General features: G+C 54.4%; 1 protein-coding gene across 3 annotated transcripts in view; it reads right to left on the reverse strand.

Moving 5' to 3' along the window:
* The window catches only part of UBR4 (ubiquitin protein ligase E3 component n-recognin 4), a 112,460-nt gene that overhangs the window by 22,475 nt on the left and 75,907 nt on the right, over positions 1 to 14,078 (reverse strand). For 2 of the 3 annotated variants that reach the window (XM_055001526.1, XM_055001525.1), the window contains 17 exons: positions 13,732 to 13,971; positions 13,348 to 13,516; positions 12,633 to 12,777; positions 11,850 to 11,935; positions 11,135 to 11,222; positions 10,826 to 11,019; positions 8,529 to 8,768; positions 7,735 to 7,873; positions 6,790 to 6,915; positions 5,895 to 6,023; positions 4,609 to 4,952; positions 3,281 to 3,371; positions 2,957 to 3,041; positions 2,091 to 2,218; positions 1,258 to 1,387; positions 689 to 846; positions 247 to 356 (listed from right to left, as the gene is read on the reverse strand). In XM_055001526.1, the coding sequence (XP_054857501.1) occupies positions 247 to 356; positions 689 to 846; positions 1,258 to 1,387; positions 2,091 to 2,218; positions 2,957 to 3,041; positions 3,281 to 3,371; positions 4,609 to 4,952; positions 5,895 to 6,023; positions 6,790 to 6,915; positions 7,735 to 7,873; positions 8,529 to 8,768; positions 10,826 to 11,019; positions 11,135 to 11,222; positions 11,850 to 11,935; positions 12,633 to 12,777; positions 13,348 to 13,516; positions 13,732 to 13,971 (2,602 nt within the window). Of the gene's footprint in view, positions 1 to 246; positions 357 to 688; positions 847 to 1,257; positions 1,388 to 2,090; positions 2,219 to 2,956; positions 3,042 to 3,280; positions 3,372 to 4,608; positions 4,953 to 5,894; positions 6,051 to 6,789; positions 6,916 to 7,734; positions 7,874 to 8,528; positions 8,769 to 10,825; positions 11,020 to 11,134; positions 11,223 to 11,849; positions 11,936 to 12,632; positions 12,778 to 13,347; positions 13,517 to 13,731; positions 13,972 to 14,078 lie in introns of all 3 variants that reach the window. The other variant, XM_055001524.1, reaches the window with a different exon arrangement.

Raw genomic sequence — 14,078 nt, forward strand, 5'->3', positions numbered from 1 at the left:
AGACCCACAGATCTCTAGGATTCACACAAGAAGAATATGGCCTGTCTACACTGGGTTGGCCCACTGGGTTGGCTCCTGCCGATCTGCTGCCTTTCACTGCAGGGAAGGCGCTACCAGGAGTGAGACAGACTCCATTTCTTGGGGGACACGCAAAGCAAGGGCCAGCCACGCGTCATCCATAATCCTTCTTAGGGGACTGCCTGCAACATGGCCCTCAAGGACAGGAAGCACACGGCAGTGCCACACCTGGTGAGCAGATCAAGGACTTGCTGCCTGCGGCTGGGGATGGTCGCCAGAGCCTCCACGATGGTGCAGGCGGCCTGCCTGGCGGCTTGCGTTGCCGGAGTGAACAAGACCTAAGAGGAGACAGAAGCCGAGAGGTCAGGAGGGGGCTGCACAGACTGCACTAGGAAAGCAGCGCTACGCCATCCGTCCAGGAAGGGTAACGGCACAGCGCATCTGCCACAGCACGGGGAAACCAGCCTCCACACCCCACCTGTCTGATGATTTCACCTTGTTAAAAAATGAGTATTCTGAGATTGGGGCAGGGAAGAGCGGGTTGCCCAAAAGCAGGGTATAACTATTTCCCCCTCCCCCCCCAAACCCATTTATCAGACAGGAAGAGCACGGGAGAGGCACTCGGCCCAAGCTGGCCTCTGCAGAACTGTGGAGAGAGATCTCGCCTCACCCGGCGCAGCCAATTGTTGTGGCCCAGCTTCAGGTCCAGGGGGCAGGTCCTCTTCCCCCGCCGGCTCATGAACTGCTTCCACTTCCAGGTGTACTTCTCCGCCAAGTAAAGCTGACGAAGCTCCAGCCGGGTGGGAGACTTCCCATTCGCATCAATGCCTGAAGTCAGGGAGAGAGTTATAGCAGAAGGTTGAACACCAAGAGAGGAGGAAAGGACTTGATCCAGTATTCTGGACCAGGTTAATAAGAATGTCAGTGTTTAAAAAAAAGAGAGAGAGACGAGTATGGCACAAAGGTTCTGAGGGTGAAGGAGCTGGAGCCCATGAAATCCAGAAAACCCGCTCTCGTTGCTAGTTTGGGTGGTTCTGATGAAAGCAGAGCAGGGGGGTCAGGCTCAGGGGCTGCAATGGAGCCTTGTAGAACAGAGAAGCCTGCGCTGGGAAGGAGCTACGGCCAACATAAAATGAAACCCAGTCAAAACGGGTGAGCCAAGACAAGGAAGCAGACTCCCCTCCCCTCCCCTCCCGGGGTGAACCTGTGCCCAGACTAACCAAGAAGCCCAGCCCGTACCTCTGGCAGGGAGACATTTCTTCCAAGCCTCGTAGGACGCTCTGGGCTCCCTCTTGAGCCACAGCTGGGCCTGAGCATGGATTTCATTGCTGTATGGCTTGACAGTGGTGAGGGAGTCAGCGGGGATGTCCTAGGAAGCAAAGGGAGCACCTATGGCAGCCTCAAGCAAAACACGCTGCCCGCCCCTCTCACTTGCACTCTAGTTACCCACGTCGCCTAGTCAACGCAGCCCCTAATGGATCTAGAGTCCTATCAATCCACCAGGTCATTGAGCTCCTGACCACCACAAGAAGGTGATACACATTTAAAATGCAGTTTAAACCACAAAATAAACCTGCAAAAGACAAAAGACAGCCAACCTACAAAGGACTAATGAGCGCAAGGGAGGGGAGGGAGGAGAATCCAGCACTAAAAAAAGAAAAACTAGCAGCAAGAAAGAGTAAATAACTCAAACTCCAGGGAACAGGCTACCTCCACCAAATCTTGTGTGTTAAAAATAGAACCACAAGGAAAAGAAAATTCTGAGATTTGGATTTTTGATAGGACAATTTAAAAAACTGACACGGAGCCTGCAATTCTGCAGAGTTTTCCTTGGGAGTAAGTCCTGCATTCAGAAGTGGGACTTCCTTCTAAATCAGCATACAGAGAACTGGGCTAAGTTTCACAGATGAGTCAATATTGCAGACATTTCCTGCCCCCACCTCTGAAATAACCCAGCAGACTCAAACAGCATTCATAACCAGAAAGGCACAAAACTGCAAACACTTTCTAAAGATGGAGGACACACAAACCCAAGGAAAGGTGCAGAGCCCCAAAGGATAAGCGCAGGCTACCTTGTTCTTCTTGCTGGTTGGGGAAGGCGGCTTGATCAATTTCTGCAGAATGCGCAGGCACATCAGAGTGATGTTCTCAACCACAACTGGCGTCTTAATGTTTACGGCCATCAGGAAAAGACTGAGAGCTGGAAGAGAACAGCAGACAAAACTAAGGCGGAACAGAGAACCGCCCCAAACTCTCACACCAGCTGTGGCAGGAGCTGGAAGGAAAGCCTTCAGCGGGATCACCGGGCCTTCAACTCACACCAGCCACCAAAAGGGAGGCCTCTTTTCCTTTTTGCTACTACCTGTTTGCAAGACCTTGCTGACCCTTTAGATGCAAAACTAGAGGGGAGGGGAGCTCACCCCCTTCCTTAGACTAAGAGCTTCAGTTTCCCTCTTTCCTCTATTGGAAAAATACCCTCGAGGGCTGAAGGCTGGAAGGGAAAAACTCAGTGCTTACTACCTAAATCATCCCACTGCCACCTTGAGACGGGCTCTGCACTTAACTGGGCATCAGTGCCTATCCCTGGGCAGTCTTGATGACAAGCAGTGAATGTATCCGGCAACCTGATCCTGTCACACCAGCATGGCCCCATGAGCTGAGCCTGGCCCACTCCTACCGGCCACAGCTCTCTGGGGTCTGAGACGGAGAAGAATCTTTCCCTACCCGAGAGGTGCCAGGGACACGGACCTTCTGCACACAATGCACGGGCTCTAACATCGAGCCGTGCCAAGTGACTGAGCTATGATCCCTCCCCCAGCACAGGGGTCTGCTTTATGCCAGGGTCTCACTCCCCCACCTCTGCAAAGGATGACCCCGTGGCTGGAAATGCCAGCAAACGCTGCCGCTTGCCTGGTCGGCCACGGCCCCTTCCACTCACCACAGCGCAGCCGCAGCTCCCAGCAGCTGTCTTCTTTGGAGATGGAATCGGTCAGCAGCAGCATTTCGTACTGGAGGCTGCTGGCCTGCAAAGCAAGGGCAGAGAGACGGGTCAGGCCGGAGGGTTCCTCCTTGGCTCTTCCCCCTTTGCCACGCTTGCAGGGGCCCCAAGGCAAAGGTCAATTCGAAACCTGTCCCAGACAGTGCACAGCCAAGTGGGTGGAGGACATTTAGTCCAGGACCAGAGCTTTGGTCCCCCAGGATGGCAGCTTTTTAAAAACAGACCCACGCCAACGGAAGCACAGAAAGCACTCGTCCTCCTCACCAGGTCAGGATTTGCCCAGTGGCCCTTCAGAGCAGCTGACACCTTGCCGATGATGAGGTCGTTCACCTGCTGGGTGGCTTCTGGGTTGTCTCTGTTTCCACACAAGGGGCAAAAACAGCACATTAACAGCCCCTGCGTGAGCCATTCCCCACAGTGTGTGTGTGTGTGGGGGGGGGGGACAGAATACACCCCTCGTCTGACCACCTGGCTCAGGCTTTGAGAGGCTGGTAAAGCTGTGTGGCCCACGCTCCATCCTCCCACTGACTCGTGTGCTTCAGGGGCACCCCAAGCCTCCCACCGCTTGCACCTTCCTCCCCTCTGCCTCCTGCACTGCCTCCTCTCCCCACCTTCAATTCCTACTCCATCCCCCAGCTAGACTGGAAGAGACTGAGTGCTTGCTGAGCCCAAGGCAGGGGTCCTTTCCGGGTGACCTTTTGGAGTGGTGACCTAGCTGGGTGGTGGCCCCACACAAGGAAATACCTTTTAGGACTAAATACTATTGCCAAAGTCCTTCTTCCACTCCTTGCTGGAGAAATGTTAGCTGAGCAAGAGCCCCCACCCTGGCAGGGGGGCATCAGCACAGGACCCAAAGGCACTTTCACCTGCCCTCGCTGTACTGCCCAGCCCGGCCTCTTAAGTACAAAGCTGCCTTATTCCAAGTCAAGCTGTTGGTCCATCTAGCTCTGTGTTGTCTGTTTAAAGCCCTCAGTGCTTTGGGCCCGGGGTCTGAAGCCCTGCTCCATGTGGTATGGCTATGCGTGGGTTGCTGTGTAAGACGGGGACTTTGCTGTTGGGGCACCTTGAGTCTGGTATATCCTAACAGCTATTCTGCTGGTACCCCCATCTTCTAAGCTTGTAGCATATTCTCTGTGTGCATGTGTGTGTGTTTTGTGATGGAATTTTCTAACTGCTCTTATTGATTTTAAAGTGACCCTAATCCACCTCAAGTGCCTTTGGAGAAGACTGCAAAACAAAACTAATTTAGAAAAAAATTAATATACATTCTGGCCGAGGGCAGCTCTCCGTAGTCTCAGCCAATCAGAGGTCTTCCCCTGGAAATTCTGGTGCCAGAGACGAAGCCAGGGACCACCAGCACACGAAACAGGCATGCCCCCTCCTTCCTCATTTGGGCTGCGCTAATTCCAACCCTCCTTTCTAGCCAACTGGCACTAGGGAAAGGACCCTGCCAGCACACACCACACTGCTGGAGCCTCGCTTTGGCTTGAGCAGCCCTCAGTCTCACTGGCTGCCCTATGAAAGACTGCCTTCTCAGAAGCATAAGCGCAAGGCCAGCACCCTGGCCCCTGAGCGGAAGGGGCAGGACAAACCTGGTCAGAAGGCACATGAGCTGGCGGACCTCCTCTCGCATGGTGGCAGCACCACGCCGCAGGTTGTAGTCAAAGAGTTCTCGGATGAGGCCCTGCGACACGAGGATGTGGCGGATGGCGGCGTTGGTGGCCAGGGCCCGGAGCAGAGTGATGCAGTGCTCGGTGACAGCCGAGGCACAACCATAGCACTTGGTGGAGGAAGTGTGGCCGCAGCCCAAGACAGAAAGGGCGCGGTACTGGCTGGCAGTGAAGGTGGGCTGCACTGCTGAGCGGGAGGACTTGCTGGCCGCCTCCCTCTGCTGAAGGTCATACTCCAGGAGCTCCTTGCGGGAGGCAAAGACTTTCTGCAGATGTATAAAGAAGGGGGAAAGCTCAGGGGAGGGTGATGCTTGCGCCTTCCCCTCTGAGCAGCTCATACTGCAGCAGCGTCAAACCCTTCTGTCCCAACCGTTCCTTAGCGGAAAACCAAACACTGTCACTGAAACGAGGCTGTAATGACAACAGTGCCCTCTAGAGGCAACATTCAGCCACAACAGCCGTGGCTCATGAAGCAGCAAAGGACTGGAGAAATCCGAACTCAGGACCTCTCAGGTTTTTTGAAAAATGCTAATTAGCAGCCTACAGTACATTGCTTTGAAGTTCAGGAGAAAGCTGTGTTTAAATGTCTCCTTTGGCTTTTCTATGATTCAAATCATCCTTGCCAAGTGACAGTTAACTCCACGGGGTGGGCGTCAGATAAAAGTGGTTAGGTGTGAATGCGGAGCTTGTTGCCTTCCTTCTTTGGCTGAATCAAAGCTAATCAGTTGTTGTGGAGGGAAGTGGAGTTCAAGGCCTGGGAGGATAAATGCTGCTGTCACCAATGCCCCTTCCCAATCTCCAAGCAGCTGTGTGACACAGGGCTTTAAATTAACTTTACCATGGCTCTCTTGCATCACATCTCTTTTAACCGTAAGTAGAAAACTAAACCAGAGAACTACATGTTTTAAATCTGAACTCTGGCTGCAGAAAACCAGTTCTGGGAAGAGATCAAGTTGTCTCCTTCTCAAAACTGGCCTCCCCCCACCTCAGGTTTAAAATGCACACATCCACACACAGCATCTATTTCTGGTCCTAAAGACGCTTTAAACTGATAGTTTCCTCAGTACTGTCAAAACAGGAAGCTTCTCACAAGAGAGGCACCTGTCCTCTGAGGGGCTAGGCGTCAAAGTCCTTGGATTGGCATGAAAAGCCTGTGTTTAGCTCAGCTTCCCTTTCCTACAGATAAGTGCAGTGCAGAGGCTATTTACCTGGATGATCTTGGAGAGCTCATCAAAAGAATTCTTGCAATCGCCACAGTATTCCTGCGCCAACTGTAGGATGTATCTATTCACACTAGCTGAGGTAGAGCTGATGCCTCCGCTGCCACCAGAGTCATCCTGCAATATGAGGGGGAAGAGAGAATTCTGCCAGTGGAAGAGCAAGAGGGCAGGGGGTGGCACAGAGAAGGGAGAGAAGACACCCAAGAATGGGGGACCAAATTTAAAGAGGCATTCTTTTATCAGCAGGAAAACTGTCTATACAATGCTCTGCCATCATAATGCTCTGCGCTCTCCGTCATGCAATACTGCGCAAGTGTGGGAATCCAGCACCTGTTTACTTAGCAAGTTGCCAGTCCCTAAGGCCGTGAAGCCTTGAAAGCGCGTGAATGAGGCCCAAGTCCAGCAATAACTACTCTTGCGATTTAAGTTAAATGTGCTCCCTTCCCTTGGATACCAAACTGTCTCCAAGCTGTGCCTCCCTCCTCAGGAACAAACCCAATTGCAGAGGCAGCGCCTGCCCCAGCACAGGGAATGTGGCCAGCGACCTCAAACCAGCGGAGCAGAAAGGCCCAGGCTTCTCTGGTTGGGGAGGTCACAGCAGCTGCACTGAGTCAGGCCTCGTGGCCAGGGCACATGAGCCCAGATCAGCCACTAGATCCACCCAACCACGCTGTGTCAGATTGGGAATATGCCGGAGGTTCATGTCCTCCGCCCTCTCCTCTAGAGCACCAATGCCCTCCTCCCTCTTCTGGTTTCCTCTAAGTGCAGCTTGCCAGTCTTAGGACAGGCGATTATCTTGGCACGCAAGTGACAAGGCCTACTCCACGTTAGCTGACAAGCCCCCATCCCACCCAGCCAGGTATTCATTCTCCCCCAACATTACCTGCGGCTTTTCCGGCGCGGCCTCGTTCACTTTGCAGAGGAGGCTTTCCAGCTGAGGCCGATGCCCCATGAGCTGGTGATAGACTCGGTCAGCCTTGTCCAGAAGGGTGTTGATGTTGGTTACGGCCTTCAAAGCACAAGAGCACAGGGTGGGTGTCATTTCAGACCTGCTTCTGATACATTGCTGAATATTTGTAGACCATTTAAAGCCCCCTGTCTCGCAAAAAGTGGATCCGTCCACTGTACAGCCAAGCACAGCAGCTTCCAAGGAAGAAGATCCCAGTTCGGAGTTTGCCTGTGCCACACACTCGCTGCCTATCACTGCTCATAAACCCACTTCTTGCTGTGCTGGTGTACGTGGGCACTCACGCACACGCACAGACCAGAGGGTGCCCTATTTAAGTCAGGGATGGAGCATCCCTAAAAAATGGTACTGAGGAAATACAAAAAGCAAGATCTCTGGAAAGGGCCCCGCTGCTCTGGAGGATGCCGGGCTTCCTCTGCAACAGAAGGAAGGAGCACATCTGCGCAGTTCTGCCTATGGAACAAGCGGGCAGGGGAGCCTTCCCCCCTCGACAGGCTCCCGGGCGTCACCTGCACGGGGCGGCCAGCACAGAAAGGGCCAGCAGAGCCAAGCGTGGCCCCTGTTGCCACCAGGTAGTGAGGAAGCCCATGCCAAGGACTGTCTCTCCCCGAACCACCCACCCTTTGAGGGGGGCTCCGTGCTGAGAATCCACTCAAGTCCCCACTCCCAGTGGGCCTGCTCCCCCCAGGCGGGGTTCCCCAAGCAACAGCTGGGGGGGAGCGCTGCCGTAGGGAAAGGCTCACCCCCACTGCCCTGCAGTGCGCCCCTTTCGGGGGGGGGGAGCCGTTTCAGTTTGCAATCCAGAGAGCCAGAAGGGGTGCCGGGATGCTCTGCACTCCGGCTGGCCAGGGCCTCTCTCACCTTCTTCCTGTCCTCTTCGTTCTCGATGGGGTCCACCGCACAGCAAGGCTTGGCGTAGAGCATGAAGTCGAAGCGGGCGTATTTGCAGAAGCCGCAGGCGTTGCAGAGGAAGGGGTCCTTCTCGTCGTAATTGATAGACCTGCGAAGAGGAGGCCGGCGGGCTTGTTGGAGCAGCTCCAGCTCGGAGCTCCCCTCTTCCCAGCCACCCTCGGGGGAGAGGAGAGGCAGCAGCAGCCCCCAGCCCCTTCTCACTACACCCACACTCAAAGCCCGCATGCGAGGAGCTGCCACCCTGAGCCCTTCCTTCTTGGATGCATGCCTGCATTTTAAAGGGTTGGAAGCCGCTCCAGCAGCCCACCTGGGGCTCAAAAGCAGGGCTCAAAAAAAAACCCTCCCCATCAAAGAATGGCCCTCAGAAAATGACAAAGGAGCTGAGGAAACTTGTTTCCGGAGAGCACTGCTTCAAAAAGCAGATAAGGGCGCAACATGACTGACTCCTTGTTCCTGGGAGATGACACAAAAACGCTACACTTCTGATATATCTGGTTTTCTACATGCATGGAATATCTTCTTTTAACCATGTAAGCCTGCAACCAGAAACGATACAGGCTAGACACAGACTGACCAGTTCACCTGAAAAACATGCCAGCAAGGGAGGAGCAGCTCGAAGAGAACAAATCTAAGACTCTTGCTGGACAAGAAAGGAGCCACACCTGTCCAATGGCACCTCCCGCCATACCTCTCCAGGCCTGAGACCCATGCTATACTCCCGCCCCTGGAGAGCTTCAGCCCACCTGCATTTGTGACACTGGTAAACATTCTCTCCACAATTCCCGCACACCCCGGGGTTGGCTGGGACAGACGCGCTGCACCGCGGGCACTGCAAGGTCTCCGTCGACGCCTGGTAGTTCTCATAGAAGTCTGCAAACTCAATCATCAGGTTGGAAGCCACAATGGGCAGTGGCAAGTCAATCTTCACCTCCGTTTGGCCTGGGGTGAGCTGCACCTTCTTGGCTTTGTGCCAGCGGGCCGGTCTGGAAAAGGAGGAAGGAAAGCAAAATCATTTACAAACCAGGAGAGACAATGTCGCTTGACTCCCCTTCACGCTAAAACGAAGCTCTGCCGCCTCTGTTGGAAATCTTCAAATGGGATAGATGAATGGAGAATGGCTCTCGGATTCACATCCACTTCTGAGCTGACTTGATAGGGAGCCGGAAATACATTTTAAGTCATTATCCCCTCCACAGCCTGGCTGTTTAATCCTGTTGAGGCCTCATGCAAGAGATACACAAACTTTTAAATTCTACTTGCACGCACTCCCCGTGCACACTCCTTGGGAGTTTCAACTTCTTTTTCTTGTTGGCAAAGGTATTTTGCCTGCTGTGGGGGGAGGAGGGGAGGAAGGAGGATGCTTCTGACGAGGGCCTTCTGCTCCTCGGGCTGCTCAGAATCCTCCCATTGTGACATACGAAGCTGCCTTCCACTGGGCCGGGCTCTCTCTTCCTCTGGCCTAGGATCACCCGCCAGGACTGGCAGTGTCTCTTCAGGGTTCTCAGCAGAGGAAGACCTTCTCCTCCCTCTGCTTCCTTTTGAACAGAAGGTGCCCACGATGGAGCCCCTGGGTCCTTCAGCCTGGAAGGCAGGGCCTCCCTCACTAAGCCACGGGGCCCCTTGAGAGGCAAGATGCTGCCTTCCCTGAACACAGTCAGGGGATCATTTGTCCACCTACCCCATCAGCTGCAACTGCCCGCAGTTCTCCAGGGTCTCCGGCCCAGGGAACCATCCCCAGGTGCATTTTTAATGGGAGACGCTGGGGAACTGAGTAGGGGCCACACGCCTTAAACCATCCTGCATTTTGCAGGGATGCTTGGAGTCTTCTCACAGATGTTCCAGGTGGGCAGCCACCACAGTGGCCCCCCAAGAACAACAGTTCATACTGTGGAGGGGGGGGGGGCAGCAATCTTTTTTGTCCTGTCTGCCACTTTTCCCAACCTGCCCCCACTCTAGCAAGAAGTTGCTTCTCAAATGCAAGGGGTTTTTTCCCTTCCCCCAAAAGGAGTCTGTAGGGATTTAAGGCATGGCAGTGGGAGGGCAGGTGGAGGGCAGAGACGGATGTGCCAAGGCTGAAACAAAAATACACACGGTCCTTTCCTTGCTTCAGTGTCACAAGGTGCACCCAGCATCACTGCAATGAGCATTTATGGCCAACAGCATTCTACGGGCTGTTGTCAGAGCATCAGAGCAGCAGCTTGGCTGGATCCGATCCCAGATCAACCAACAGAAGGCAAGAGAAGCCCCCAAAGCGCAAAGGCAAGCCCCCCCTTCCGCCCCCTCAGCAACTGCTCTGCTAAGACACACACTACGTGGTTAAGTGGCTGGGCTACGAACCAGGACTCTGCTGGTTCAAATCCCACTACTGCCGTGAGCTCAGCAGGTGGCTTTGGGCACGCCACTCCTTTCAGCTCCGGCTCCTCAGCTACACTGTGGAGATAATAATAATGATGCTGACTTTGTTCACTGGTCTGAGTGGGTTACTAATCTGTCTAGAAAAGCGGTACACTGTTGTTGTTGCTGTTGTTGTTATAACACAGAAGTTCCATTCAGCTGCAACAGCTAACAGCGCCTGCTAGACACGTCTGACTCCCTTCTAAAGCCTTCTCCAGATGGACCCACTCAATTTATTCATGGTTCAGATGGACCATGTTAGGAAGCATCAGCAATATTTCAATGCATTTATTTATTTTTAAAACATCAGTATCTACCTATGGATAAAAACGTGATCCATGTCATCTAAGGAACATTAACGGGGCTTTCCTTGGCTTAATGGCAGAGGACTGGCTTCGTAAGTGTAAGGCCCTGAGACCTCTGGGACCCCGCTAAAGAATCTCAGGAACGCTGAGCTGGAGGCAGCAGGGATGGGGCTGGGCCCCAGCCAGCACACCTGCCCCCTTCCCCCTGCATACTGAACGCACCCAACAGATTTGGCCAGCAGTCCCTTGAAGGACAGTCAACGGCAAAGAGAAGGACCCGTTCCCACCCCAATCAGCCAACGCCCCACTCCCAAAGCTGCCCCTGCTCCAAAGCTCCATACTTGTTCTTCAGCTCCACGATCGCCTGCACTGCCCGGTTGTTGTAATACAGGTTGATGGTCCGGACCATCTTGGCACGCTTCAGGTCCCCGATCTTCACAGTCACTTTGCTGATGGTGTGGCTGCCGATGAGCTTCACCACCTGCTGGGTGGTGGTGTACCGGGTGTCGACTTTGATGGAGGAGAGCTTGATATACTGGAAGGAGGAGCCACAGGTTGAAGAGGCCCATCCACCCCACCAAGCCACGCGGAACCAAGACGCACCAGAGGCCCACGAAACAGGGCGGACACCCAGAAGCAGCGCTACTCACGCAGAACGGCACTTCTGGGCTGTTGCAAACAAGGCACGGATCGCTCTCCAGGTAGTGGCCATCAAATTCCACCAGGCCGGAGAGAGTGCTGGAAGGGAGAAGAGGCACGCTGCAAAGCCGGCCGGGCAACCGGGCTCACAAGAACGGCTTGGCTGGACCGGACCCAGAGCCTGCTGAGTCGAGGACTCCGATGCCCACCGGGAAGCCCGGGAGTGAAGCACCAAGACAGCCCCCTCCTGCCGTCTCTCCCTTGGAATGCGCTATTCAGAGAGAGACTGCTCCTGAACCGGGAGGAGTTATTTGGCTAGCATGTCCGGCGACTGTTAATGGAACTTTTAGTCAAAGAAGGGGGGGAACTGATCAACCCCTTTTGAAAACGGACTAAACCAGAGGCCTCGTGTCATACGAAGAATTTATGTGGGACAGCTGGAGTGGTTCAGCAAGACCCCAAACGGCGGGGAGACTCAGCCTGCCTTTGACCTCAGGGGAGGAGAGAGCGCAGTACGTAAGTGCAGTTCTTGTTACAGAGAGGAGCGCAGGGCCTTAGTGAAGAGGTTCCACACGGCAGGGACTGCTTGCCCAGATCAGAGCTAGGGCAGACTGGCCAAGCCGAATGTAGTCCTAGACGGACCCAACGTGCGCCCACCAAGAGGCTCCCACGGGGCGGGGGCGGGGGGGGCTTCTTTTGGGAGAAGAACAGGCCAGCGGGACTCACTTGTAAATGTTGGAGTTGGGATGATTGGTTAGGATGTGGTTTTGCATTCGGAGGATCTCAACAGCTTTTTGGGAATATTCCTTCAACTGAAACAGAAAGTTAAAGAAAGTCACAAAGGCAAGCTTGGGAAGCCAGCACAGATCCTGGCTGAAACCAGAATCACTTCTGGGGCGGGAAATCATTCATTTTCTGCTAACGTTCAGCTGCCACCATCCCTACCGGCCACTTCCAGGGTAACCTTACTCAGCAATCACATGATGGCTTTACAGTATTTTAAACACTCCACACACATTATCTGGATGCAATTCTTACAGCCACCCCGTAAGGCGGACCAGTGTTGCAATCCACCGCTGAAGCGGAGAGAGCAAGCCAGACCCGGGATGAGATCCAGGCATGCTAGAAATGCCACTCCCCAGAAGACAATCCAATCCCCATCCGCCTGCAACCCCTCCCCACACTTTGTTTAGAACACGTGGATTATCAAGAATACCCCAGCGATCTTGTGAACTGGATCCCATCTTGTTTGGAAGGGAGCAGACAGACAACACTACACGTCCCTGATGATATCCCACCCCGCCCTTCCTACGGAAATGCCTGGTTGGACAACTGAAAAGATCCCCCTCATCCACACAAATTCTTATCTTAAGTTCTTATCCAAGAGACGAAAAGCCATTGGGTGAGGATGTGTCCGTGTGTGTGTGGGGGGGGGGGGTGAGACAAAAAAGCAGAAGCAACGGGAGGCCACGCCTTCCACTTTCAAGCCCCTCCCCTCCCCCTGCGCACCTTTTTCTCCGTCTGTTGTGTCTTCAGAGAGAAGTAACCCAGGAGATCCACAAACTGGGCAGCCTTCCGCCCATAAGCTGGGAGTTCCGGCCAGATGGACCACATGAGGTCCAACAGCAGCTCCTGCTGGGATTTGTTTGAGTTCCTAGAAGGCAGATAACAAACGGAGGTAGATCACTAAAGAGCCCTCCCAACTCCTGCTCAAATACAGGAGTTCTCTTCAGCCTTGCCCTCTTCTTCATTCCCTCTTTAGCTGCAATGTAAACCCACCTCTCCCCCGCATCAACACCCATTTCTAGAACTCCAGCACCCACTGCTGACAGAGCCCCTCCCTCTCAGCACCTGATTATTTCCCATGCCCTGCCCAAGCCTTTGCACAGGGCCTTCAAAGGAGAACATATCCGCACGTGAAAAGAGGCTGTGCCACTGGACAGAGAGGTCTGATGCCTCCGTTTCTGGCTTAGACAAGAGCTGGACCCACAGCAGAGGTCACCATCACTGCTGCCACCCCTCATCTGCCCACCCCTCCGAACACCACTGCGAGAGGCGGCTGCTTCACAGGAGCTGGCAGGGGCTGGTGCCGTTCTGGAGATCCTCTTGCAGAACGGGAGAAGGCGAGATACCACCAGTGGCACGATGCCATCCTAGCCGCAGGACGGGGATTGCAAAGCAGGTGGATCAAGAGGCGATGTGAAGCTGGCGTTTCCACGCTCACCTGTAGATGTGGAGAGTCAGGCAGTGCGCCTGCCACCGGACGGAGGAGGAGTTGGACTCCAAGAGGAAGCAGCGCAGGAACTGGATCAGGGTCTCCTTGTCGGCAAATTTGTTCAGCTGATTCACCAGCGCTGTGCACAGCTGGTCTTCCTGGCTGCCGGAGCCCTCCCCTGCGAGCCCACAAAACATACAACCCCACCCCAGTCAGGGCGAGAGCCAGAGACCAGGCACTCCAGCCCCCTCCCCTCCAGTTGCCCAGGGGACACGGGATGCCCGCCACCCCTGCCACCCTGGTGAGCTGGAAATGGAGCGCTTCGCCAAGTTAGGAATGGAAAGAACAGTCAGCCTTCCACCCCTTGACCGGAAAGGGCAGCGGCCATCTTACCATCTCGGTCTTTCTCCTTCTCCTCCTTCTTGCTCTTCTTGGCTGAGGATTTGCTCTGCCCAGCTGGCTGCCCAGCTCCAGAGCCTGCAGGAGCTGAGGCTGAAGTACCAGACGACCCGGAAGAAGAAGCGGCCGACAGGACTTTGCTGCCACACAGGGCACAGGAGAGTAGCTGCAGGAGGACGGGCGACACGCCTTCGTCCACCAGGAAGCTGACTTGCAGCAAGAAGTAGAGAACAGCTGGAGGGAGGGAGGGAGGGAGGGAGAGAGAAGCCTCGAAAACAAGCCCTTTGCTACCAGTCATTAAAACCGCAATTTGCAGGCTCGAAGAAAGAGATTCTGTGGGC

Source organism: Eublepharis macularius, chromosome 17, assembly GCF_028583425.1.
Source record: "Eublepharis macularius isolate TG4126 chromosome 17, MPM_Emac_v1.0, whole genome shotgun sequence".
Taxonomy (NCBI): Eukaryota; Metazoa; Chordata; class Lepidosauria; order Squamata; family Eublepharidae; genus Eublepharis; species Eublepharis macularius.